The 27912-nt window shown below is 46.7% G+C and overlaps 2 protein-coding genes across 4 annotated transcripts in view; one reads left to right on the top strand and one right to left on the bottom strand.

Annotated features, from left to right (window-relative positions):
* The window catches only part of LOC141154959 (cytochrome P450 2G1-like), a 103628-nt gene extending 98286 nt beyond the window's left edge, over positions 1–5342 (bottom strand). The window contains exon 1 of one of the 2 annotated variants that reach the window (XM_073641536.1): positions 5047–5342. In XM_073641536.1, coding sequence (XP_073497637.1) covers positions 5047–5238 — 192 coding nt within the window. In that variant the 5' untranslated portion in view covers positions 5239–5342. The remainder of the gene's footprint in view (positions 1–5046) is intronic. The other variant, XM_073641537.1, reaches the window with a different exon arrangement.
* Positions 5343–14129: 8787 nt separating this feature from the next.
* The window catches only part of LOC141154951 (cytochrome P450 2C23-like), an 81315-nt gene continuing 67532 nt past the window's right edge, over positions 14130–27912 (top strand). For both annotated transcript variants that reach the window (XM_073641530.1, XM_073641529.1), the window contains exon 1: positions 14130–14450. In XM_073641530.1, coding sequence (XP_073497631.1) covers positions 14256–14450 — 195 coding nt within the window. In that variant the 5' untranslated portion in view covers positions 14130–14255. The remainder of the gene's footprint in view (positions 14451–27912) is intronic.

Raw genomic sequence — 27912 nt, 5'->3', positions numbered from 1 at the left:
GAACTCGAACACTACGGGGGTGGCTCAACACTAGTCCTGATCCACACTCCATCCTTACCTGAGAGTGAGATATCACACCTCTGGGTGAGGTGCAATACCTCTGTAGCAACCGAGCCCTCAGGGTGCTACAGTTCCATTTATCTTAAGCCTAGGTGACGTATTGCGATACAGGTCCGTGACTTTGGCTATAAAATGGTCCCCTAGACCCTTACCCCAAGCTTTTTAAGAGAATAATATATGGCGTGCCAATAGACTCTATGGAATGCTTTCTCAGCATCCTACGAGAGTATCTAATTACAAATTTGTAACTGCATCTAGCCCAGGAAATACATTGTGCCTAGTAGCAGTGTCTGCTAGTCAGCGGATTATCCCGGCTGTTAAGCAAGCTACACCACCTGTAGTTTGGACACTTAATTTTTTCAAAGGAAATGCTTCGGGACCACGGGATACTTAGTGAAGAGCATCAGGAGGCACCCCAAGGCATAGGGGCTGGGACTGGCATTAGGATGCCTTGCGGTGGACAGCCGAGCTCGATCCTTATAAAAGCTTTTTAACTGCAGCAGCTTTAGTGGACGCTACTGGAGCTGGAATTGCGTGGCTGCTGGCATGAGACTTGCCCTCCAATAGATCCTTGTAAATGGATTTAAAGTGTATTCATTCAAATTAGAGAGACAATGTAATTTAAAAAGCTTAGAGCTGCCTCCACCACAGGGGGGCTCGCTTGACCCACCAGCGGACAGGCACCAGTATTGGGAGAGGGGGGCTGGCCGTCAGGGTTCACCGCAGCTCTGGCACAAACCCGGCGACACGGAGGTGGCACGGGCAGGAGCGGACTGGCCGTGTCGGCTTCTCACTTTTTGGATTTTAGAAGGGCATGACATGCCTATATCTGTGTCTCCCCCTCCTTTTACTCCTCCACCTCTATTCTTTTCGCATGACTATATGTACTTGTCACTTTTCCATGTGTTAGTTATGTCTTCTGAGCAGTTTGTCAGCTTTTGGACACCTTTGAAGGTGTTTTCTATGTGTTTCTATGTGTTTTTGTTTGCCTGCCATTGGTTTTAATGGTGTTCGAAGGTGTTCGACGAACAGTTCGGCGAACACACGGGTGTTCGACGAACCGAACCGAACTCGAACACTACGGGGGTGGCTCAACACTAATCATAGACACTCCTTTTGATGATGCTCCAGAGGTTCTTAATGGGGTTGAGGTCAGGGGAGCATGTGTGCCACACCATAAGTTTGTCCCCTTTTATGCCCATAGCAGCCAGAGATGCAGATGTGTTATGTGCAGCATGAGACGGGGCATTATCATGCATGAAATGATCTCGATGGTCCAGATGGATGCAGTGGAGGATGGCTGGTTGATGGACACCCCATGCAAATATGGCTACGGCGCTAACAAGGAGGAGGTGGTGTAATGTTTTGGGCTGGAATCATGGGGAGAGAGATTGTCAGCCCTTTTAGGATCCCTGAAGGGGTAAAGATGAACTCCATAATGTATGTTGAGTCTCTCAAACAGCACTTCCTTCCATGGTTCAAGAAGAAGAACCGTGCATTCCGCAGCAAGATCATTTTCATGCATGATAATGCCCCGTCTCATGCTGCACATAACACATCTGCATCTCTAGCTGTTATGGGCATAAAAGGTGACAAAATTATGGTGTGGCACCCATGCTCCCCTGACCTCAACCCCATTGAGAACCTCTGGAGCATCATCAAAAGGAGTGTCTATGATGGCGGGAGGCAGTTCTCATCTAAGCAACAGCTCTGGGAGGGTATTCTGTCCTCATGCAAAACAATTGAAGCAGAAACCATCCAAAACCTGACAAATTCAATGGACGAGAGAGTTCAGAAGCTCCTTTCGAACAAGTGGTCCTATGTGCAAATGTAACATCACCTAGAATAAAGTTTTGAGTTGAAAACTGTTTGATTTCAGTTTGTAATAACCTGCTAATGCTTATAATTTCAAAAATGACCATTTTTTTTGTTCTTTAATAAAATGAAAAGGTTGAAAACTCTGCTGTGCATAATAATTTGGAACATGCATTTTGAGTGCAGTTTGAGTTTTTTATTTTTTTTTAAATATACTGTTGTCATAGGCAGTTTGTACAAAAACCTTTCAATTGTACTCTAATAGTTCTTTGGGAAAATCTGAGAAAATATTATTTGCATAATAATTTGGAACACAGTGTAGTGATGGCTGGGGACCGAGTATGAACATGAGGCATGAGGTTGTGAAAAGCTTCTGCCTCCATGAGCCTAAAAGGCCACATTTCAAGTGCAAGCAGCTGTGCAGAAATCTGGCAGTTTAGTATTGAAGCCTGTGGGTGGGTGGCTGACTGCATACTTGCGCTTGCATTCCAAGTAACAGAAAACTAAGCAGATTGTGGCCTCTATCATCATCATGCACTCACATCGGCACTATGAACTCTCCTGAAGGAGAAGTCAGGGCCCACCGGAAGAGTCTCCGGTTTTCTGGTCGGTCCGTCCAACCCTGCCGAGAAGCAGCTCTGGCAAAGAAAAGTGTGGGGGAAGGTTCCTGGACGCTTTATGGCTGTTTTCTTAAAGTGTATCGGACGTGCTTGTGCATGTTATTTCTCAAACTGGATTGCATATCAGGCCATTGTCCAACTCTGCATTCATGAAATTAAAAGCGCAAAGAAAGAAGTTTGTGTGTCAAAGCACCACCGAGAAGTGCGAGTTTTTGTTGGACGGGCTGCCATTGCTTCTGCAAAAGCTGCTTTAGAGGACTTCCTGGGAGAAATGACACCCAGAGTAGATACAGTTTCCCTCTATGTCAGTCCTTTCACTGAGCTAAAGAATATGGCTGTGGTGAAATACAACTCTCAGCAAAAAAAGCTGTTGACTGGCTCCGTTCCGTCCCTGGCGCATTCACCTGTCCACGTGTTTGTGGTTAGGCGATCCTTCCCAGTAAGTGTACTGGGGAGGGCACGGGTAATGTTGTGGGACCCGTGCTTGTGGAAGGTGGATATGACACCTGGAGAAAGAGTGAAATAGTGGCGGCTGGGGACCGAGTATGAACACCTGGCCGCCGCCGTCATGAGGTTATGAAAAGCTTCCACCTCCACGAGCCTAATAGGCAGCATTTCAAGTGAAAGCAGCTTTAGAGGACTTCCTGGGAAAAATGACAGCTGGGTAGATATGGTTTCCCAAGTCCTTTCACTAAGCTAAAGAATATGGCTGTAGTGAAATACAACTCAGCAAAAAAAACTGTGGACTGGCTCCGTACCCGCCCTGGCCACATTCACCTGTCCACGTGTTTGTGGTTAGGTGGTCCTTCCCAGTAATTGCACTGGGGAGGGCCCAGGTAATGTTGTGGGACCCGTGCTTGTGGAAGGCGGAGACGACACCGGGAGAAACAGTGGAGGCTGGGGACCGAGAATGGACACCCGGCCGCCGGCATGAGGTTATGAAAAGCTTCCACCTCCACGAGCCTAAAAGGCCACATTTTAAGTGAAAGCAGCTTTAGAAGACTGCCTTGGAGAAATGACAGCTGGGTAGATATGGTTTCCCAAGTCCTTTCACCAAGCTAAAGAATATGGCTGTGGTGAAATACAACTCAGCAAAGAAAGCTGTGGACTGGATCCTTACTGTCCCTGGCCAGATTCCCCTGTCCACGTGTTTGTGGCTAGGTGGTCTTTCCCAGTAAGTGCACTAGGGAGGGCATGGGTAATGTTGTGGGACCCGTGCTTGTGGCAGGTGGAGACGACACCAGGACAAATAGTGGCGGCTGCGGACCGAGTATGGATACCCGGTCGCCGTCGCCATAAGATTGTGTACAGCTTCCGCCTCCACGAGCCTAAAAGGCCACATTTCAAGTGCAAGCAGCTGTCAAAAATTTGGCAGTATAGTATTGCAGCCTGCAGGTGGGTGGGTGGCTGCCTGCATACTTGCGTTTGCATTCCAATGAATGGGGTAGGGGCAACTGAACGCTGCAGTGGGACAAGGATGTGGACGGTGACTGTTGCAAGTCTGAAAGACAGGTGCATGGCAGGAGGCATCTTCACATGCGCCAAGGATCACTTATGATGTGCACACTTTTTGGCAGTGACCTGGGAGTCAGAGATGCTTCCAGAGGTCTTCCCCATTCTGTTCCTATGTCTTTTCAGCACTGTATTCATGTGTCTGATGATGTGTCACACAACACATGGCCAGATAAGGTTGTAAAATGTTAAAATGGCATTTCCTGATGAATGCATTTGCCTTGGTTGAAAGCAATGCAAAAGTGCAAAAATGCATCAAAAACGCTATGTGTGAACATAGCCCAAGGTGTGGACGAGTATTTTTGTTTTTAGTTATTTATTTTGCCTTATATTCAAGTCATTACCCTAGAAAGGATGTTCCTTAACATACTGTATTTCCCAGGAAAATCCATTTTGGTTTCGTTTTTGTATGTTTTATTGTGAGTCCGTAAAAGTGGCGTAATACTCTGACAATGTTGATGACAGCATTGATCTGGGAGTCAGAAATGCTTTCAGGGGTCTTCCTCTTGCTGTTCCCATGTAATTTGAGCACTGTTCCCATCGATTTGGGCAATTTTTAGGCCCTCTGCAGACCGCACTGGGGAGCCGCCTGAAAAATGCTTGAGTTTCCCATAGACTTACATTGGGCTAGTTGCTCGGGTCAAGCACCCGAGTATTCCAATGTGCTAGAGCCGAGCAATGAGTACCCGAGCATGTTAGTGCTCACTCATCACTATTCAGAACCAAGTAGCAATCAACACAAGCTATCACAACCCAGAACCTGGTAGCCTAAACTAATGACCAATAATATGTACCCGAGAGATTCAATACAATTCTCAGTGCTCTGATTGGTTAGATTACTTGATCACCTGATTGATTGACAAACCGCCTGCCTAGATTGACTGATAAGCCAATTACACAAAATGGACTACATGATCATGTGCATTGTGCATGCATCATAAGCATCAACCTCACCACAAACTCTGCTAGTGCAAAGTAACACTACGGGGAGGTAAGTGTGCTGCAATCATTAAGGACGAAGTTGTTGGTAAACACCTACCTCCATTAGTGTTTTTGCCATTTGTCCATTTCTGACTTGCATCAAATTCCCGATTAGTGGAAGAGGAGTTGGACCTGGGGGAAGTCTGTGCCTGTTATAGAGAAGGGTCCATAGCAAATAAAATGTTATAAGACCTAAGACAGCAGAGAACAGTATCGTCCCACATCCCGGTGGCTCCATGTCTATCCGCATTAGACCTGTAGATCACAGCTAGCAGAACTGCAGCCTTTGTGTTTACATGGATGAGAGCCAAGAGGCCAGAATCCAGCATTAACCACCTCTTATCTGCTACTGACTCTTAAACCGAGAGATAGGAAAAGGAGAGGGAGGGTCAAATTCCTGTCTATGGGGGCCCAGTTACAAAAATGTAAATCATGACGCACAAAGTGATGTTAATTAAACTCACAGTTAACCCAAACTAGAAATAAATATGGGAGGGGTGAGTCTAAAAGCAAAAGCTCTAGAATAGGTTTGTAAAAATCTGACGGAGCAATGGGTCAGAAATGTCTCAAGATTAGTGTTGAGCGAGCATGCTCGACACTGCTCTCTACTCGTATCTCACTACTCGGGATGTTCGGCGAGCACTGAGCATTTTCGGGTTACTCGGGCGGGAGCTCGGGTCTCCGCCCTGCATGTTTGGCGCTCTTTACAGAGCCATTTAACATGCAGGGATTGCCAGCCAGTCACTGTAATGCTGCAGCCATGTTGATTGTGTGCATTACAGTGACTGGCAGGCCGCACAGCGTCACCTCGAGTATTTAAAACCGGGCGCCGCCATCTTGGACACAGTCGCTCCGGATCAGACAGTGTAGGGAAAGTGTTGCTGAGCTAGGGAGAGATTTATACTGCAAAATACTTAGTGTAGGGTCTGTAAAGCCTGTAAAAACAAACAAACTGTCCTTCTGAGGACTAATATCCATCCCAGTTATCAGTCAGGCAGGCAGACAGGCTGTATAGGAGACGCAGTGGTTACACCAACAAACACTGCATTACAGTCCTGTGTGCTCCTGCTCGAATTGCTAGTCTTAGCCCCTGGTCTCATGGGCCAGGAAAAATCCTTTTTTTTTTCATCAAAATCCTCTTTTTTTTTCCCTCAGTCAGACTGTACAAATACCAGTCTTATTAACCTTTTGGTATCCCCCCCCCCCCAAAAAAAAAAAAATTGAGTGCGTCTGTGAGTGTTCAGACACAAATATATCTGTTTAAAAGAGTCTGGTTTCTGCCAGATAACTTGAACTGTGGTATTGCAGTTCCACTGTTCAAATCTTGGTATTATCCACCTTTTTGCATTTTTTCCATAAAAAAAACAGTTTGACTGTCTTGCTGACTGTTCAGACACAAATATATCTATTTAAAAAAGTCTGGTATACGCCAGGAAATAAGAACTGTGGTTTTCCTCTTCCACGGTTCAAATCTGGGTGTTATTCACCTTTTTGTCTTTTTTCCATAAAAAATAACAGTTTGAGTGTCTCACTGACTGTTCAGACACAAATATATCTGTTTAAACGATTCTGGTGTAGGTCAGAGAACTAGAACTGTGGTTTTCCTCTTTCACAGTTCAAATCTGGGTGTAATCCACCTTTTTGCCTTTTTTACATAAGAAAAACAGTTTGAGTGTCTCACTGACTGTTCAGACACAAATATATCTGTTTAAAAGATTCTGGTGTATGTCAGAGAACTAGAACTGTGGTTTTCCTCTTCCACAGTTCAAATCTGGGTGTTATCCATGTTTTTGCCTTTTTTCCATAAAAAAAAACAGTTTGAGTGTCTCGCTGACTGTTCAGACACAAATATATCTGTTTAAAAAATTCTGGTGTAGGCCAGAGAACTAGAACTGTGGTATTCCTCTTCCACAGTTCTAATCTCCTTTTTATTACCCTTTTGCCATTGATAGTGCGAGTGTAAGCTATTTTACTTCATTTACAATGGGCAAGGCGCGTGGCAAGGGACGTGGAACTGAACGTTCTGGTGATGGTGCATGCAGAGGACGGGGCCGTGGCCAAGGTGAAAATGTTCCACAACCAACAGCCACATCTTTTCACTCCCAGGTCTTGACCGAATTACTAGGGAAGCACACAACAAAACCACTATTGCGAATTGATCAGTGTGAACAGGTTATAAATTTGATAGCAGATAATACTTCCAGTTAACTGAGCACCACCACCTCCGGTCTGTCTTCCACACGGTCAAGTCTTAGTAGCCATGAGTGTGGACCGCATACTCCTCCTCACCCTGATGCCACTGACCCCACAGTTGGACACTCTGAAGAGCTGTTCACTGGTTCATTTCCATATTTGGGCCACTCGCCTGCTCCGCTTGAAGTGCTGGAAGAGGAGATCTCATGTAGCGATGGCCAAATATTTGAACAGCCACGGCCACAGGAAGGCGACGCTGGCAATTTGTCACAAGAGCTGGACGATGACGAGTCACAATTGCCACAAAGTGAGGAGGAGGACCGTGGTGCGGAAGTGAAAGAGGAGAAGGTGGTGGATGATCTAGTAACTGACCCAATGTGGCAGGAGGACACGCAGAGCGAGGCCAGCAGCACACAGGGGGAGGGAGGCAGAGTACCCCAACAGGCAGGAAGAAGCAGTGTGGTGGCCGCAGACAGAAGGCAGGCAACCATTCCCCGTAACACCAACATGAGGGACGTTGCCAGTACAACCGGTAGGTCTTCCAGAGTCTGGAATTTTTTTAAAGACTCTGCTGATAACCCCAAAAAGGTCATTTGTAACACCTGCCAGGCCAGCATCAGCAGGGGTGACAAAACTACCAGCCTGACCACCACCAGCATGATCAGGCACATGTCAGGAAAGCACCCGACTTTGTGTGGAGAACCCCAGGGTCAACGACCAGTGTCAGCGGGTGTCACCACTGCTTCTTCCGCTGTTGTGCATGTAAGAGAACCCCCTGTTGTGCGTGCAAGGCAATCCCCTGTCCATACTGCATGCAAACATGCCCCCTCCTTTCAGTCTTCACTTGTTATGGCAGTTTCTCAAGAAACAGCGTCAATGTCCACGTCCACGTCCCACCGCAGCATTCAGTTGTCCATATCCCAGACCTTTGAATGAAAGCGCAAATTCGCAGCCAACGCCCGACAGGCCACAGTCCTAAATTCGCACATTTCACGACTGCTTGCGTTGGAAATGCTGCCTTTTATGCTGGTGGAGATGGAATCCTTCCGCAACCTTATGGCAGTGGCCGTCCCTCGGTACTCGGTCCCCAGCCGACACTATTTTGCCCGGTGTGCCATCCCCGCACTACAAAACCACATGTCTCAAAACATCTGCCGTGCCCTCAACAACGCAGTTACTGTAAGAGTCCACCTGACAACGGAAAGATGGACAAGTGCTTGTGGCCAGGGACCCTGATTGCACACTGGGTAAACATAGTGGAAGCCGGGACCCAGTCGGACCTTGAGACGGAACACATCCTCCCCACATTGACGATTGCAGACCCTATGTCAGTCAGAGTTGCCCCCACAGTGTACAGCTCCTGCGCATCATCATCTTCCTCCTCCTCATGTTCAGCCTCCATCTCAGATATCACCACATCAGTTACAAGCTGGAAGCACTGCGGTACTGCTTTAGCCAAGCAGCAACAGGCAGTGCTGAAACTCATAAGCTTAGGTGATAAACCTCACACTGCTTGTTAGTTGAGGACAGCTGTGAAAGAGCAGGCAGATCTGTGGCTGAGACCGCTGAACCTACATCCAGGCATTGTCGTGTGTGACAATGGCCATAACCTGGTGGCGGTTCTGAGGCGAGGCGAGATCACACACGTACCATGCCTGGCTCATGTGCTTAACTTCATGGTTCAGCGGTTTCTTAAATCGTACCATGAGTTGCCAGATCTGCTTGTTAAAGTACGCCCCCTGTTAGCTCATTTTCAGAAGTCGGCTACAGCTTCCGCCGCCCTTGCTGTGTTGCAGCAGCGTTTTCAGCTTCCGGCACAACGACTGGTGTGTGATGTCCCCACACATTGGAACTCTACCTTCCACATGTTGCAAAGGATTTGTGAGCAGAAGAGAGCAGTTGTGGAATACCAGCTGCAACAAGGCCGTTGATATTCAGGTCAGACTCCACACATAAGACCTCAGGAGTGGACCTGGATGTCTGACATACGTACCATCCTGACAAATTTTGAGGAGTCCACCAAGATGGTGAGTGGCAATGACGCCATCATTAGCGTCAGCATCCCACTTGTCTGTCTTTTGCAACACTCTCTGTAGAAAATTAAAGAGGAGGCATTGCAGCCAGAGTATGATGAGATGGATCAAGAAGCCGTAGCGGTGGATTACACATAGCCCAGCCTCATCTCATCCCAATGTGCATTGGGGGACAATGAGGGAGAGGAGGAGGAGGAAGAACAGGAGCTGGTATCATGCGCCGTAGACGGTAGTACCTGTACAACTGTCATACCGTCGGTTCAGCGTAGGTGGCCTGAGGACAGGGGGGAGGAGGAGGAGTGCATGGTCAGTCATCATCTTGGTGAGGACACGGAAGTCTTGCCCTTTACCAGTCTGACACGCATGGCTGACTTTATGTTGCACTGCCTTAACCGTGACCCTCACGTTGGGTGACAGTCATTACTGGTTGGTGACACTTTTAGACTCCCGCTACAAGGAGAACTTTCACTCTCTTATTCCTGAGGTGGAGAGGTCTACAAAAATGGGGCAGTACCAGAAGGCCCTTGCTGCAGAACTGATAAAAAAATTCCCATCTGAACAAACTAGCGGCAGAGGTCACAGTTCATTGCCCAACAAAGGCTTTTAGGCGAGAGAGACGCAACTCCAATCCAGAAGAGGCAGGGGAACACTGTCAACGTTCTGGGACAGTTTTCTCAGACCCGCCCAGCTTACAGGCCCTGAGGCGCGGGGTACTCTCACAAAGAGTGGAAAGTTTCAAAAGATAGTGAGGGAGTACCTTGCCAACCGTACCTATGTCCTCCGTGATTCCTCTGTGCCTTTAATGTATTGGGTATCCAAACTGGACACTTGGAATGAACTCGCTCTGTATGCCTTGGAGGTCCTGGCCTTCCCTTCTGCTAGCGTGTTATCGGAGCATGTTTTTAGTGCTGCTGGGGGAATTATAACTGATAAGCGCACTCGTCTGTCAACTGACATTGCTGACAAGCTGAGCGTTATCAAAATTAACAAGGGCTGGATTGGGCCAGACTTCTCATCACCACCAAATGACAGCAGAGTAACATAAAGTCAAATCCACTGTGTTATTTCGGGAGGTGTATTCCCATGCACAGCTTCACACCCACACATGGGTATACGCTTCCTCATTTCGGCTGTCATTTGCTCTTCTCCTTTTCCTCAGCCTCCACCACCACTATACCACCAAGGTGACCATGGTCCCTGTTGCCAGGATTGCAAGTTCCTCCATCCTAATTTTTGGCAGCTTTTGCTTGGAAGGCATAGGTAAAGACTATGGGAGACCCACTCCCCAATAATGGGAATAATGTTTTTAATATACTGTACTGCATGGCTCTTGTAAGGGGCATTAAAATGATCTTGATAAGCTACTGTGACCTCCACGTCTCTTCCAAGGGTCATTGATATTATCTTTTCATTCCACTGCGACCTCCACCACTCTCCCAAGGGGCATTAAAACCGTCTTGTTAAACCACTCTGAACTCCACAGCTCCTCCAAGGTTCATTGAAATGTTGTTTTTAATTACCTCTAACCTCCACGACCCTTCCAACGTGCATTGCATTTCCTCCTAATTTTAGTCAGCTTTTGCTTTTCAATGCATAAGCGAACAGTAAAAGAGACCCACTCCCCAATAATGGGTAGATGGTTTTTAGTACACTGTAATCCACGTCTGTTTCAAGGGGCATTGCAGTTCCTCATAATTTTTGGAAAGCCCTCCATTCACTGCTTAGGCCAACAGTGTACAGGAGACCCAGTTGCTATAAATGGAAAAAACAGTTTAGTTAAGGCCCTCTGACCTCCTTGTCACTTCCAAGGGGCATTGGAGTGCCCTGAAATTTTTGGTAGGCATTGCACTCACTGTATGCCCTATAACCGTGTAGCCAAACCGCTCCTTTTGGTACAGAAACATGACCTACAAGACATGTGTGGTTGACTGGCCTGATATTGATGTGAATGGTCCTTGTTCCTCCTGCTCTTTCTCCTTTGCCACCACCTCATCCATCATTCATTACCTGAAGCTTTGTTTTAACGGGAGTCATAGAACTGGGATAGTAGCAGGAAAACATCCAGCAATCCTCGTAGGAGGTAGGATATGTGCCAAAACGCTGACCACCTCAGGCCTAGCCGCTACTACATACATGCGCTTCCATTCCAAGGAACAGAAAGCTAAGGAGATGGATGGCCTCATGATCATGAATAATTTACTTGTTGTGTAGGAGACCGAGAACTGCTGCTGTCTACCTTCTGAACTTTGTGTTGAATCCTGATTGACCCTGGACTCTCAATCCTCTATGTCTGGAGGACGTGTTGCATCCCAGTGTCCAACTCTGTCCCGGCTTCCACAATATTAACCCAGTGTGAAGGTGTCAGTGAGATGGACCATCCCTGGCCACATTCACTTGTCCATGTGTTTGTGGTTAAGCTGTCCTTCCCACTAAATGCACTTCGGAGGGCACAGGTAATGTTTTGGCATGCGCGCTTGTGTATAAGGCCCACCGGGACAAATAGGGACAGCTGGGAACCGTTTATGGACACCTGGTTGCCCCCAGGCAGCTACGGACTGAGTATGGACATTTGGGACCAAGCGTAGACACCCGGCCGCCGGGTGGCGGGGGACTGAGTATGGATACCAGGCCGCCGACGCAGCCATGACGTGGTGGCCAGATTCCGCCTCCACATGCCTAAAAGGCACAATTTCAAGTGCAAGCAAGCAAGCAGTATGGTATTGCAGCCTGGGGGTGGGTGGGTGGCAGGCTGCATACTTGCACTTGCATTGCAAGGAATGGGGAGGTACAATTGAACACTGCCCTTGGACAAGGACTTGCACGGTGATAGTTGCAAGTCTGCATCTTCTGATGCGGCATGGATCACTTCTGATGGGCACACTTTTAGGCACTGACCTGGGTGTCAGAGATGCTTCCAGGGGTCTTCTCCATGCTGTTCCCATGTCTTTTCAGCACTGTATGCATGTGTCACACAGCACATGGCCAGATAAGGTTGTAAAATGTTAAAATGACATTTCCCGGTGAATGCATTTGTCACGGTTGAAAGCAATACAAAAGTGCAAAAACGCATAAAATAATGCTACTTGTGAACATAGCCCAAGGTGTGGAGGACTATTTTTGTTTTTGGTTATTTTACCTTATACACAAGTCTTTACCCTGGAAAGGATGTTCCTTAACATATTTCACAGGAAAACCATTTCAGATTAGTTTTTATTTTATTCTAAGCCCGTAAAAGTGGCTTAATACCTCTGACCATGTTGTTGACAGCAGTGACCTGGAGGTCATAAATGCTTTCTCGGGCGATCCCCATGCTGTCCCCATGTCATTTGAGCACTGTCACTATCGTTTTGGGCACTTTTTAGGCTTTCTACAGACTGCCGGGGGTGCCGCTGCAAAAATGATCGGGTCTCCCAGAGACTAACATTGGCCTCGTTGCTCGGGTCGAGCACCCGAGTATCACGGTGAGCTCGGCCCGAGCTTCGAGCACCCGAGCATTTTAGTGCTCGCTCAACACTACTCAAGATGAATAAATGGAGATTTGATACTACCGTTGAAAATGTAACATGAACAATACAAGTTGGAGGTCAAGGCAAAAATAGTACCAGGGATTGACAATGAAAACAATGGCCTGTTGAGCAAGAATTGTGTGTGGGTCTCTATTTTGGGGCAACAGGACAAAGCAGGTACAAAAATCCCTCAGCCACATAAGAATAAGACATATGGTAAATAGGGGACCCAATATGCAACAATACCAAATGAGGGTAAGGTGGGAATTCCTATATGCAAGTATACTGCATTGGTGTGATTCCTGTGGGGAAGCTCTGACTATCATTATAACAATAATGGGGCTCTGGGTGTCTTTACTGTGGGGGAGGCGGGAGCTGGATATCACTACTCAGGGGTGAGTCTCTGGATGGGGCTAGCGACCCTCTTTCAGAGTTGAATGTGGCTCTCATGGTAAGAAAAGTTTGGAACCATTGGTCTAAGGAAACAACCAGTGGACAAAACAGCACAAAAGTTATATCCCTGAGAAAGAGAAAGATATTGCCTGGTGTGAGAAATCCAAGCTTTATTTGCACTATGCTAATAGGAGGGGGTATAATTGTTGAGGTTGGTGGACATGGAGTAATAGTGTGGGGAATGTCTTCCTTGCACACACTCAGTAATCAGACCTCTGATACCTATAGATGATCGTTTCGACAGTAAAGCTGAACCTAAAAAGTGTATCCCTTCATGTCCACAGGTCCATCAGTTGCAGAAAGACACTTTCAACAGGACAATGCCCTATGTCACAAGGGTTGTATAGTCGCAGGATCAGAATTAGGGCCGGCTATCAGTCAGTGCCAGGAACGCGCTTAACGTCACCACTCTCTATACACTGTACCATCTCCACCACAATGACGGAATGCTGCCAGGGAAAATAAAGTTCATTTTCTCCCGGCAGTGGGGCTCTTAGTACAGGCAGATTCAGAACATTATTAGCCTGCAGATTAACCACATATTGGCAGGTTCATAGTGGTTTTTCACATGTTATGGAACTAGGTCGAACATGGTTAGCAATATGTTAGTAATTCCAATGTAATTTGTGACATCTATGCTGTCCTCCTGGGCCACAATTTGTGCAGAATAATTTCAACATCTTGTGGAATCTATGCCGGGATGAATTGCTGCAGTTCAAGCTACTAAATGGGTCTCTGTCTTTTATAAACTGGCCATTCGGTGTATAAGTAACGGGGTCATATACATTTTTTTTTTAAATTGCTCTATATCACCTTACAGCAAAGTTACGCAACATGTACGTTTTATGCAGTCAGTATGAAGACCGCTCATTCCTGTTCTGCGCAGTGATTGTTTTTCTCTTGTTTGGCTCTTTATTCTGCTTCTCATAGTTTAATCCCATGTAATATGATCTGATTGAGAAGGAGAATGCAGTTCAAAGAACCATGGAGCATTGGGCTGGATCCAGTGGGTCCTCCCTGCTCCTAGCTGCCAATGTGAGAAGTAGAAAGAATTGAAACCACAACCGTCGGAATCAGATGGAATGAATGCCGGAGCCATGACGTACCTGCAGAATGTCACCGTTGTCTTGGTTGGAGTTATCACCTTTATTTTGGTCTTCTTTTACTGGAAATATGCATGGGAAAGAAAAAAGATGCCCCCTGGACCTTTCCCATTACCTATTGTAGGGAACTTCCTAAATATTCAGAAAGATGGACTAGTGCCGAGCTTAACTAAGGTAGGTTGGGTCTTAATTAGTGTTGAGCGAGCACTAAAATGCTCGGGTGCTCGAAGCTCGGGCCGAGCTCACCGTGATACTCGGGTGCTCGACCCAAGCAACAAGCCCAATTTTAGTCTATGGGAAATCCGAGCATTTTTGCGGCAGCACCCCCGGCAGTCTGTAGAAAGCCTAAAAAGTGCCCAAAACGATAGTGACAGTGCTCAAAAGACATGGGCACAGCATGGGGATCGCCCCAGGAAGCATTTATGACCCCCAGGTCACTGCTGTCAACAACGTGGTCAGAGGTATTAAGCCACTTTTACAGGCTCACAATAAAATGTTCAAAAACTAAACTGAAATGGTTTTCCTGTGAAATATGTTAAGGAACTTCCTTTAAAGGGTAAAGAGACTTGTGTATAAGGTAAAATAAATAACCAAAAACAAAAATACTCCTCCACACCTTGGGCTATGTTCACAAGTAGATAATTGGTAGAGGCACCATATGCTATACCTGCTGCAAGAAATGACAACCTATCACCAGTTATGTGATTTGGATATACCAATAAATAAGTTTAAAATATTACTTGCGCTGTTAGCGTTAGGCTTTAGGTGTAGGTTTAGGAGGCTAGAAAGGAGGTTAAAAAAGATGAATTTTTAGGATACCCAAGAAAAATTAAAACCATACACTTTATTTAAAATTATTAAGACAATAAAATGAATAAGCGGGGAATAAAGGATATTTATTGAAAAGGTCCTTGGAAGCGTGAAGGGTTCTTGAGGATAGGACCAAATTGGCATCAGTAGTTGGAGGGAATGGAAGCAGTTGGTAGGTGCAGGTAATCTGGGTAGGTTTAGATGGAGAGAGAAGGGAGTTAGTGGGTTTGCATGTTCACAAACTTATTGGTAGAGAATAGGAATTACCTGAAATTGTAGTGTTGAGCATTCCGATACTGAAATATCGGGTATCGACCGATATTAGATGTATCGGAGTTCCGATACTGAGTTCCGATACTTTTACAATATCGAATACCGGAATAGGAAGTTCACATAATGCCTGCGCTCTGCAGTGTCTCTGAAGGATGACCAGCTGGATGGTAGCGCTCAGCTGCGATCCAGCCAGTCATCAGAATGCCATCCCAGCGTGAGAGAATTCTCCTGCTCAAGCACTGACATTACATTATCTCCATTACATTACAATTAAATGGAAAAGCAGGAATTAATATTTTTTAACACGTTCATGCTACAACCATGGTGGTTGTGGCATTACAGTGGTTGCCCAAATCGATGGGAACAGTGCTCACAGTGAAACATGAAAAGCCGGCAATTCATCAGCGGCATATACCGGTGCCCAACAATTCAGAACAGAAAGAATAGAGCTTCACACATAGATTAGATAGATAGAAACATGTCAGTCACATATATATGAAGTACAGTGACAGTGTTGCTTACTGTACTTGTCATTTAGTGTAAAGGATTTATTTAAAAAAATAATAGTGTTTTCATGCACCGTCTCTTTAAAAAAGCTGGCCGGCAATTCAGCATCGGTACCCGACAATTTAGAACAGAAAGATAGAGCATCACACATTGATTAAATAGATAGAAACATGTCAGTCACATATATAATAAGTACAGTAACAGTGTTGGTTACTGTACTTGTCATTTAGTGGTAAAATAAAGGATTTATTAAAAAAAAAATGGCGTGAGGTTCCCCGTAATTTTAGTCTCTAGCGGAGGTTAAGCAGACGGCTGGGGCAGATGTTTGAAGCCTGGGAAGGGGACAATACCCACGGAGCTTCCCAGGCTACTAATATCAGCCCCCAGCTGAATACCTAGCCTTTACTAGCTATTAAATTGGGGGACCCAAAAAAATATGACGTGGGGTCCCCCCTATTTTAATAGCTAGCAAAGGCTAGGCAGACAGCTGGGGGCTGATATTAATAGCCCAGGAAGGGTGCCATGAATATTGGCCCCGTACCAGGCTAGAAACACCAGCCGTCAGCCGCCCCAGATATGGCACATCCATAGGATGCGCCAATTCTGGCACTTAGCCTCGCTCTTCCCACTGCCCTGTAGCGGTGGCAGTGGGGTAATACGGCTGGGGTTGATGTCAGCTTATAATGCCAGCTGACATCAAGCCCAGGTTAGTAATGAAGAGGAGTCTATAAGACACCCCCATTACTAACCGCATAGTCAAAGTTAAAAAAAAACACAAACACCCAGAATAAAGTCATTTAATTGAAATAAACACACAATTCTTTATTGTTCTAAATTAAACCATACTTACCGTCACGCCCATTCCAGCTGAAGCCAACGATCTCCTGCAATAAAAGTAAAATAATAAAGCAACATCATCCTTACCTTTCCATGGTTCCCACTACGGCTCCAGCTCTGCTACATTCACATGACAGGCTGGATCGCAGCAGAACGCTGCCATCCAGCTTGCCATGCGGAAGAGACTGAGAAGCGCAGGCATGCTTGCGCTCCTCAGTGTCTGGCTGTGACGGCATCCAGATGAGCCGACAATGAACTCAGCTCACCTCATGCACGTCACTGACAGCGTGGGAGAATTCTCCTGCACATGTGGTGAGCGTGAGAGAATTATCCTGCTGAAGCGCTGAGCGCAGGAGAATTTTCTCACGCTGTCAGTGACATGCATGAGGTGAGCTGAGCTCATTGGACATGACCTCGGCTCATCTGGATGCCGTCAAAGCCTGAGACTGAGGAGCGCAAGCATGCCTGCACTTCTCAGTGTCTGCGGGATGACAGGCTGGATGGCAGCTTTCTGCTGCAGTCCAGCCTATCATCTCGTTGTAGCAGAGCTGGAGCTGTCCTGGGAACCATGGAAAGGTAAGGATGATGTTGCTTTATTATTTTTCTTTTATTGCAGGAGATCGTTGGCTTCAGCTGGAATGGGCATGATGGTAAGTATGGTTTAATTTAGAACAATAAAGAATTGTGTGTTTATTTCAATTAAAGGACTTTTTTCTGGGTGTTGTGTTTTTTTTAATTACTTTACTAGAAATTCATGGCAGTCATGTCTAATACTGGCTTGACCCCTTGAATTTCGGGCTTAGGGCCAGCTTATAATGCCAAGCTGGCCCTAACACCTTTATTACCCAGTGAGCCACCACATCAGGGCCCTGGATGAGTTGGGTACAGCGCCAGAAGATGGAGCTTCTATGAAAGCGCCATTTTCTGGGGTGGCTGCGGACTGCAATTTGCAGCGGGGGGGGCCCAGAAAGCTTGGGCCTCCCTGCGCTGCGGATTCCAGCCCCCAGCTGCCTAGTTGTACCTGGCTGGACACAAAAATAGGGCGAAGCCCCACGTATTTTTTTTTTTATTATTTCATGAAATTCATGAAATAATTAAGAAAAAAAGGGCTTCCCTATATTGTTGTATCCAACCAGGTACAAATACTCAGCTGGTGGTTGGGGGCAGCACGTTCCTGCCTGCTGTACCTGGCTGGACACAAATATAGTGCGAAGCCCCACTTCAATTTTTTTAAAATTATTTCAGGAAATTCATGAAATAATTTAAAAAAAATTGACGTGGGGCTTCGCACTATATTTGTGTCCAGTCGAGTACAGCAGGCAGGAAAGGGCTGCCCCCAACCACTAGCTGCCTATCTGTACCTGGCCAGACACAACAATATAGGGGAGCTCTTTTTTTCTTAATTATTTCATGAATTTCATGAAATAATTAAAAAAAAAAAACGTGGGGCTTCACCCTATTTTTGTGTCCAGCCAGGTACAACTAGGCAGCTGGGGGCTGGATTCTGCAGTGCAGGGAGGCCCAAGCTTTCTGGGCCCCCCCCCCCCGCTGCAAATTGCAGTCCGCAGCCACCCCGGAAAATGGCGCATTCGTAGAAGCACCATCTTCTGGCGCTGTACCCAACTCATCCAGGGCCCTGGTGTGGTGGCTTACTGGGTAATAAAGGGGTTAGGGCAAGCTTGGCATTATCAGCTGGGCCTAAGCCTGAAATTAATGGGGTCACGCCAATATTAGACATGACCGCAATGAATTTCTAGTAAAGTATTTTAAAAAAAACACAACACCCAAAATAAAGTCCTTTAATTGAAATAAACACACAATTCTTTATTGTTCTAAATTAAACCATACTTACCGTCACGCCCATTCCAGCTGAAGCCAACGATCTCCTGCAATAAAAGAAAAATAATAAAGCAACATCATCCTTACCTTTCCATGGTTCCAACGACGGCTCCAGCTCTGCTACATTCACATGACAGGCTGGATCGCAGCAGAACGCTACCATCCAGCTTGCTATGCGGAAGAGACTGAGAAGCGCAGACATGCTTGCGCTCCTCAGTGTCTGGCTGTGACGGCATCCAGATGAGCCAACAATGAAGTCAGCTCACCTCATGCACGTCACTGACAGCGTGGGAGAATTCTCCTGCGCATGTGGTGAGCGTGAGAGAATTCTCCTGCTGAAGCGCTAAGCGCAGGAGAATTTTCCCACACTGTCAGTGACGTGCATGAGGTGAGCTGAGTTCATTGGACATGACCTCGGCTCATCTGGATGCCGTCACAGCCTGAGACTGAGGAGCGCAAGCATGCCTGCACTTCTCAGTGTCTGCGGGATGGCAGGCTGGATGGCAGCTTTCTGCTGCGGTCCAGCCTATCATCTCGATGTAGCAGAGCTGGAGCTGTCCTGGGAACCATGGAAAGGTAAGGATGATGTTGCTTTATTATTTTTCTTTTATTGCAGGAGATCGTTGGCTTCAGCTGGAATGGGCATGATGGTAAGTATGGTTTAATTTAGAACAATAAAGAATTGTGTGTTTATTTCAATTAAAGGACTTTTTTCTGGGTGTTGTGTTTTTTTTAAATACTTTACTAGAAATTCATGCCTGCCATGTCTAATATTGGCTTGACCCCTTGAATTTCGGGCTTAGGGCAAGCTGATAATGCCAAGCTGGACCTAACTCCTTTATTACCCAGTGAGTCACCACACCAGGGCCCTGGATGAGTTGGCTACAGCGCCAGAAGATGGCGATTCTATGAACGTGCCATTTTCTGGGGTGGCTGTGGACTGCAATGTGCAGCAGGGGGGGGCCCAGAAAGCTTGGGCCTCCCTGCGCTGCGGATTCCAGCCCCCAGCTGAATAGTTGTACCTGGCTGGACACAAAAATAGGGCGAAGCCCCACGTATTTTTTTTTTTAATTATTTCATGAAATTCTTGAAATAATTAAGAAAAAAAGGGCTTCCCTATATTGTTGTGTCCAACCAGGAACAAATAGGCAGCTGGTGGTTGGGGGCAACCCGTTCCTGCCTGCTGTACCTGGCTGGACACAAATATAGTGCGAAGCCCCACTTCAATTTTTTTTAAATTATTTCAGGAAATTCATGAAATAATTAAAAAAAAATTGACGTGGGGCATCGCACTATATTTGTGTCCAGTCAGGTACAGCAGGCAGGAAAGTGCTGCACCCAACCACTAGCTGCTTATTTGTACCTGGCCGGACACAACAATATAGGGGAGCCCTTTTTTTCTTAATTATTTCATGAATTTCATGAAATAATTAAAAAAAAAATACGTGGGGCTTCAACCTATTTTTGTGTCCAGCCAGGTACAACTAGGCAGCTGGGGGCTGGATTCTGCAGTGCAGGGAGGCCCAAGCTTTCTGGGCGCCCTCCCCGCTGCAAATTGCAGTCTGCAGCCACCCCGGAAAATGGAGCGTTCGTAGAAGCACCATCTTCTGGCGCTGTACCCAACTCATCCAGGGCCCTGGTGTGGTGGCTCACTGGGTAATAAAGGGGTTAGGGCAAGCTTGGCATTATCAGCTGGGCCTAAGCCCGAAACTAATGGGGTCATGCCAATATTAGACATGACCGCAATGAATTTCTAGTAAAGTATTTAAAAAAAAACACAACACCCAAAATAAAGTCCTTTAATTGAAATAAACACACAATTCTTGATTGTTCTAAATTAAACCATACTTAGCGTCACGCCCATTCCAGCTGAAGCCAACGATCTCCTGCAATAAAAGAAAAATAATAAAGCAACATCATCCTTACCTTTCCATGGTTCCAACGATGGCTCCAGCTCTGCTACATTCACATGACAGGCTGGATCGCAGCAGAACGCTACCATCCAGCTTGCTATGCGGAAGAGACTGAGAAGCGCAGGCATGCTTGCGCTCCTCAGTGTCTGGCTGTGACGGCATCCAGATGAGCCGACAATGAAGTCAGCTCACCTCATGCACGTCACTGACAGCGTGGGAGAATTCTCCTGCGCATGTGGTGAGCGTGAGAGAATTCTCCTGCTGAAGCGCTAAGCGCAGGAGAATTTTCCCACACTGTCAGTGACGTGCATGAGGTGAGCTGAGTTCATTGCACATGACCTCGGCTCATCTGGATGCCGTCACAGCCTGAGACTGAGGAGCGCAAGCATGCCTGCACTTCTCAGTGTCTGCGGGATGGCAGGCTGGATGGCAGCTTTCTGCTGCGGTCCAGCCTATCATCTCGATGTAGCAGAGCTGGAGCTGTCCTGGGAACCATGGAAAGGTAAGGATGATGTTGCTTTATTATTTTTCTTTTATTGCAGGAGATCGTTGGCTTCAGCTGGAATGGGCATGATGGTAAGTATGGTTTAATTTAGAACAATAAAAAATTGTGTGTTTATTTCAATTAAAGGACTTTTTTCTGGGTGTTGTGTTTTTTTTAAATACTTTACTAGAAATTCATGCCTGCCATGTCTAATATTGGCTTGACCCCTTGAATTTCGGGCTTAGGGCAAGCTGATAATGCCAAGCTGGCCCTAACACCTTTATTACCCAGTGAGCCACCACACCAGGGCCCTGAATGAGTTGAGTACAGCGCCAGAAGATGGCGCTTCTATGAACATGCCATTTTCTGGGGTGGCTGCGGACTGCAATGTGCAGCAGGGGGGGGCCCAGAAAGCATGGGCCTCCCTGCGCTGCGGATTCCAGCCCCCAGCTGCCTAGTTGTACCTGGCTGGACACAAAAATAGGGCGAAGCCCCACATATTTTTTTTTTTAATTATTTCATGAAATTCTTGAAATAATTAAGAAAAAAAGGGCTTCCCTATATTGTTGTGTCGAACCAGGTACAAATAGGCAGCTGGTGGTTGGGGGCAGCCCGTTCCTGCCTGCTGTACCTGGCTGGACAAAAATATAGTGCGAAGCCCCACTTCAATTTTTTTTTAATTATTTCAGGAAATTCATGAAATAATTAAAAAAAAATTGACGTGGGGCATCGCACTATATTTGTGTCCAGTCAGGTACAGCAGGCAGGAAAGGGCTGCCCCCAACCACTAGCTGCCTATTTGTACCTGGCCGGACACAACAATATAGGGGAGCCCTTTTTTTCTTAATTATTTCATGAATTTCATGAAATAATTTAAAAAATAATACGTGGGGCTTCACCCTATTTTTGTGTCCAGCCAGGTACAACTAGGCAGCTGGGGGCTGGATTCTGCAGTGCAGGGAGGCCCAAGCTTTCTGGGCCCCCCCCCCCGCTGCAAATTGCAGTCCGCAGCCACCCCGGAAAATGGAGCGTTCGTAGAAGCACCATCTTCTGGCGCTGTACCCAACTCATCCAGGGCCCTGGTGCGGTGGCTCACTGGGTAATAAAGGGGTTAGGGCTAGCTTGGCATTATCAGCTGGGCCTAAGCCCGAAATTAATGGGGTCATGCCAATATGACATGACCGCCATGAATTTCTAGTAAAGTATTTTAAAAAAAACACAACACCCAGAATAGAGTCCTTTAATTGAAATAAAAACACAATTCTTTATTGTTCTAAATTAAACCATACTTACCATCACGCCCATTCCAGCTGAAGCCAACGATCTCCTGCAATAAAAGAAAAATAATAAAGCAACATCATCCTTACCTTTCCATGGTTCCCAGGACAGCTCCAGCTCTGCTACATTCACATGACAGGCTGGATCGCAGCAGAACGCTACCATCCAGCTTGCTATGCGGAAGAGACTGAGAAGCGCAGGCACGCTTGCGCTCCTCAGTGTCTGGCTGTGAAGGCATCCAGATGAGCCGACAATGAAGTCAGCTCACCTCATGCACGTCACTGACAGCGTGGGAGAATTCTTCTGCGCATGTGGTGAGCGTGAGAGAATTCTCCTGCTGAAGCGCTGAGCGCAGGAGAATTTTCCCACACTGTCAGTGACGTGCATGAGGTGAGCTGAGTTCATTGGACATGACCTCGGCTCATCTGGATGCCGTCACAGCCTGAGACTGAGGAGCGCAAGCACGCCTGCACTTCTCAGTGTCTGCGGGATGGCAGGCTGGATGGCAGCTTTCTGCTGCGGTCCAGCCTATGATCTCGATGTAGCAGAGCTGGAGCTGTCCTGGGAACCATGGAAAGGTAAGGATGATGTTGCTTTATTATTTTTCTTTTATTGCAGGAGATCGTTGGCTTCAGCTGGAATGGGCATGATGGTAAGTATGGTTTAATTTAGAACAATAAAGAATTGTGTGTTTATTTCAATTAAAGGACTTTTTTCTGGGTGTTGTGTTTTTTTTAAATACTTTACTAGAAATTCATGCCTGCCATGTCTAATATTGGCTTGACCCCTTGAATTTCGGGCTTAGGGCAAGCTGATAATGCCAAGCTGGACCTAACTCCTTTATTACCCAGTGAGTCACCACACCAGGGCCCTGGATGAGTTGGCTACAGCGCCAGAAGATGGCGATTCTATGAACGTGCCATTTTCTGGGGTGGCTGTGGACTGCAATGTGCAGCAGGGGGGGGCCCAGAAAGCTTGGGCCTCCCTGCGCTGCGGATTCCAGCCCCCAGCTGCCTAGTTGTACCTGGCTGGACACAAAAATAGGGCGAAGCCCCACGTATTTTTTTTTTTAATTATTTCATGAAATTCTTGAAATAATTAAGAAAAAAAGGGCTTCCCTATATTGTTGTGTCCAACCAGGAACAAATAGGCAGCTGGTGGTTGGGGGCAACCCGTTCCTGCCTGCTGTACCTGGCTGGACACAAATATAGTGCGAAGCCCCACTTCAATTTTTTTTAAATTATTTCAGGAAATTCATGAAATAATTAAAAAAAAATTGACGTGGGGCATCGCACTATATTTGTGTCCAGTCAGGTACAGCAGGCAGGAAAGTGCTGCACCCAACCACTAGCTGCTTATTTGTACCTGGCCGGACACAACAATATAGGGGAGCCCTTTTTTTCTTAATTATTTCATGAATTTCATGAAATAATTAAAAAAAAAATACGTGGGGCTTCAACCTATTTTTGTGTCCAGCCAGGTACAACTAGGCAGCTGGGGGCTGGATTCTGCAGTGCAGGGAGGCCCAAGCTTTCTGGGCGCCCTCCCCGCTGCAAATTGCAGTCTGCAGCCACCCCGGAAAATGGAGCGTTCGTAGAAGCACCATCTTCTGGCGCTGTACCCAACTCATCCAGGGCCCTGGTGTGGTGGCTCACTGGGTAATAAAGGGGTTAGGGCAAGCTTGGCATTATCAGCTGGGCCTAAGCCCGAAATTAATGGGGTCATGCCAATATTAGACATGACCGCAATGAATTTCTAGTAAAGTATTTTAAAAAAAACACAACACCCAAAATAAAGTCCTTTAATTGAAATAAACACACAATTCTTTATTGTTCTAAATTAAACCATACTTAGCGTCACGCCCATTCCAGCTGAAGCCAACGATCTCCTGCAATAAAAGAAAAATAATAAAGCAACATCATCCTTACCTTTCCATGGTTCCAACGATGGCTCCAGCTCTGCTACATTCACATGACAGGCTGGATCGCAGCAGAACGCTACCATCCAGCTTGCTATGCGGAAGAGACTGAGAAGCGCAGGCATGCTTGCGCTCCTCAGTGTCTGGCTGTGACGGCATCCAGATGAGCCGACAATGAAGTCAGCTCACCTCATGCACGTCACTGACAGCGTGGGAGAATTCTCCTGCGCATGTGGTGAGCGTGAGAGAATTCTCCTGCTGAAGCGCTAAGCGCAGGAGAATTTTCCCACACTGTCAGTGACGTGCATGAGGTGAGCTGAGTTCATTGCACATGACCTCGGCTCATCTGGATGCCGTCACAGCCTGAGACTGAGGAGCGCAAGCATGCCTGCACTTCTCAGTGTCTGCGGGATGGCAGGCTGGATGGCAGCTTTCTGCTGCGGTCCAGCCTATCATCTCGATGTAGCAGAGCTGGAGCTGTCCTGGGAACCATGGAAAGGTAAGGATGATGTTGCTTTATTATTTTTCTTTTATTGCAGGAGATCGTTGGCTTCAGCTGGAATGGGCATGATGGTAAGTATGGTTTAATTTAGAACAATAAAAAATTGTGTGTTTATTTCAATTAAAGGACTTTTTTCTGGGTGTTGTGTTTTTTTTAAATACTTTACTAGAAATTCATGCCTGCCATGTCTAATATTGGCTTGACCCCTTGAATTTCGGGCTTAGGGCAAGCTGATAATGCCAAGCTGGCCCTAACACCTTTATTACCCAGTGAGCCACCACACCAGGGCCCTGAATGAGTTGAGTACAGCGCCAGAAGATGGCGCTTCTATGAACATGCCATTTTCTGGGGTGGCTGCGGACTGCAATGTGCAGCAGGGGGGGGCCCAGAAAGCATGGGCCTCCCTGCGCTGCGGATTCCAGCCCCCAGCTGCCTAGTTGTACCTGGCTGGACACAAAAATAGGGCGAAGCCCCACATATTTTTTTTTTTAATTATTTCATGAAATTCTTGAAATAATTAAGAAAAAAAGGGCTTCCCTATATTGTTGTGTCGAACCAGGTACAAATAGGCAGCTGGTGGTTGGGGGCAGCCCGTTCCTGCCTGCTGTACCTGGCTGGACAAAAATATAGTGCGAAGCCCCACTTCAATTTTTTTTTAATTATTTCAGGAAATTCATGAAATAATTTAAAAAAAATTGACGTGGGGCATCGCACTATATTTGTGTCCAGTCAGGTACAGCAGGCAGGAAAGGGCTGCCCCCAACCACTAGCTGCCTATTTGTACCTGGCCGGACACAACAATATAGGGGAGCCCTTTTTTTCTTAATTATTTCATGAATTTCATGAAATAATTTAAAAAATAATACGTGGGGCTTCACCCTATTTTTGTGTCCAGCCAGGTACAACTAGGCAGCTGGGGGCTGGATTCTGCAGTGCAGGGAGGCCCAAGCTTTCTGGGCCCCCCCCCCCGCTGCAAATTGCAGTCCGCAGCCACCCCGGAAAATGGAGCGTTCGTAGAAGCACCATCTTCTGGCGCTGTACCCAACTCATCCAGGGCCCTGGTGCGGTGGCTCACTGGGTAATAAAGGGGTTAGGGCTAGCTTGGCATTATCAGCTGGGCCTAAGCCCGAAATTAATGGGGTCATGCCAATATGACATGACCGCCATGAATTTCTAGTAAAGTATTTTAAAAAAAACACAACACCCAGAATAGAGTCCTTTAATTGAAATAAACACACAATTCTTTATTGTTCTAAATTAAACCATACTTACCATCACGCCCATTCCAGCTGAAGCCAACGATCTCCTGCAATAAAAGAAAAATAATAAAGCAACATCATCCTTACCTTTCCATGGTTCCCAGGACAGCTCCAGCTCTGCTACATTCACATGACAGGCTGGATCGCAGCAGAACGTTACCATCCAGCTTGCTATGCGGAAGAGACTGAGAAGCGCAGGCACGCTTGCGCTCCTCAGTGTCTGGCTGTGAAGGCATCCAGATGAGCCGACAATGAAGTCAGCTCACCTCATGCACGTCACTGACAGCGTGGGAGAATTCTTCTGCGCATGTGGTGAGCGTGAGAGAATTCTCCTGCTGAAGCGCTGAGCGCAGGAGAATTTTCCCACACTGTCAGTGACGTGCATGAGGTGAGCTGAGTTCATTGGACATGACCTCGGCTCATCTGGATGCCGTCACAGCCTGAGACTGAGGAGCGCAAGCACGCCTGCACTTCTCAGTGTCTGCGGGATGGCAGGCTGGATGGCAGCTTTCTGCTGCGGTCCAGCCTATCATCTCGATGTAGCAGAGCTGGAGCTGTCCTGGGAACCATGGAAAGGTAAGGATGATGTTGCTTTATTATTTTTCTTTTATTGCAGGAGATCGTTGGCTTCAGCTGGAATGGGCATGATGGTAAGTATGGTTTAATTTAGAACAATAAAGAATTGTGTGTTTATTTCAATTAAAGGACTTTTTTCTGGGTGTTGTGTTTTTTTTAAATACTTTACTAGAAATTCATGCCTGCCATGTCTAATATTGGCTTGACCCCTTGAATTTCGGGCTTAGGGCAAGCTGATAATGCCAAGCTGGCCCTAACACCTTTATTACCCAGTGAGCCATCACACCAGGGCCCTGGATGAGTTGGGTACAGCGCCAGAAGATGTCGCTTCTATGAACGTGCCATTTTCTGGGGTGGCTGCGGACTGCAATGTGCAGCAAGGGGGGGCCCAGAAAGCTTGGGCCTCCCTGCGCTGCGGATTCCAGCCCCCAGCTGCCTAGTTGTACCTGGCTGGACACAAAAATAGGGCGAAGCCCCACGTATTTTTTTTTTTAATTATTTCATGAAATTCTTGAAATAATTAAGAAAAAAAGGGCTTCCCTATATTGTTGTGTCCAACCAGGTACAAATAGGCAGCTGGTGGTTGGGGGCAGCCCGTTCCTGCCTGCTGTACCTGGCTGGACACAAATATAGTGCGAAGCCCCACTTCAATTTTTTTTTAATTATTTCAGGAAATTCATGAAATAATTTAAAAAAAATTGACGTGGGGCATCGCACTATATTTGTGTCCAGTCAGGTACAGCAGGCAGGAAAGGGCTGCCCCCAACCACTAGCTGCCTATTTGTACCTGGCCGGACACAACAATATAGGGGAGCCCTTTTTTTCTTAATTATTTCATGAATTTCATGAAATAATTAAAAAAAAAATACGTGGGGCTTCACCCTATTTTTGTGTCCAGCCAGGTACAACTAGGCAGCTGGGGGCTGGATTCTGCAGTGCAGGGAGGCCCAAGCTTTCTGGGTCCCCGCCCCGCTGCAAATTGCAGTCCGCAGCCACCCCGGAAAATGGAGCGTTCGTAGAAACACCATCTTCTGGCGCTGTACCCAACTCATCCAGGGCCCTGGTGCGGTGGCTCACTGGGTAATAAAGGGGTTAGGGCTAGCTTGGCATTATCAGCTGGGCCTAAGCCCGAAATTAATGGGGTCATGCCAATATGACATGACCGCCATGAATTTCTAGTAAAGTATTTTAAAAAAAACACAACACCCAGAATAAAGTCCTTTAATTGAAATAAACACACAATTCTTTATTGTTCTAAATTAAACCATACTTACTGTAGCGCTGGCGTCCCTGCCCTCTGCTAGGCAGGGACGCTGCTCCCCTCACCGCTCTTCTCCGTGCCCGGCGTCCTCTCCCCGCTCTGCTGTCAGCGCGCGCTCCTTCCCGGCGTCCTCCTCCCGCTCTGCTCTCAGCGCGCGCTCCTTCCCGGCCCCTGTGCTT

This window comes from Phyllobates terribilis, unplaced genomic scaffold (genome assembly GCF_046119375.1).
Source record: "Phyllobates terribilis strain yellow unplaced genomic scaffold, ASM4611937v1 Scaffold_7__3_contigs__length_470593459, whole genome shotgun sequence".
NCBI lineage: Eukaryota > Metazoa > Chordata > Amphibia > Anura > Dendrobatidae > Phyllobates > Phyllobates terribilis.
The sequence above is the reverse complement of the archived record's forward strand: the minus strand, read 5'-3'. Positions and strand labels throughout refer to the sequence as shown.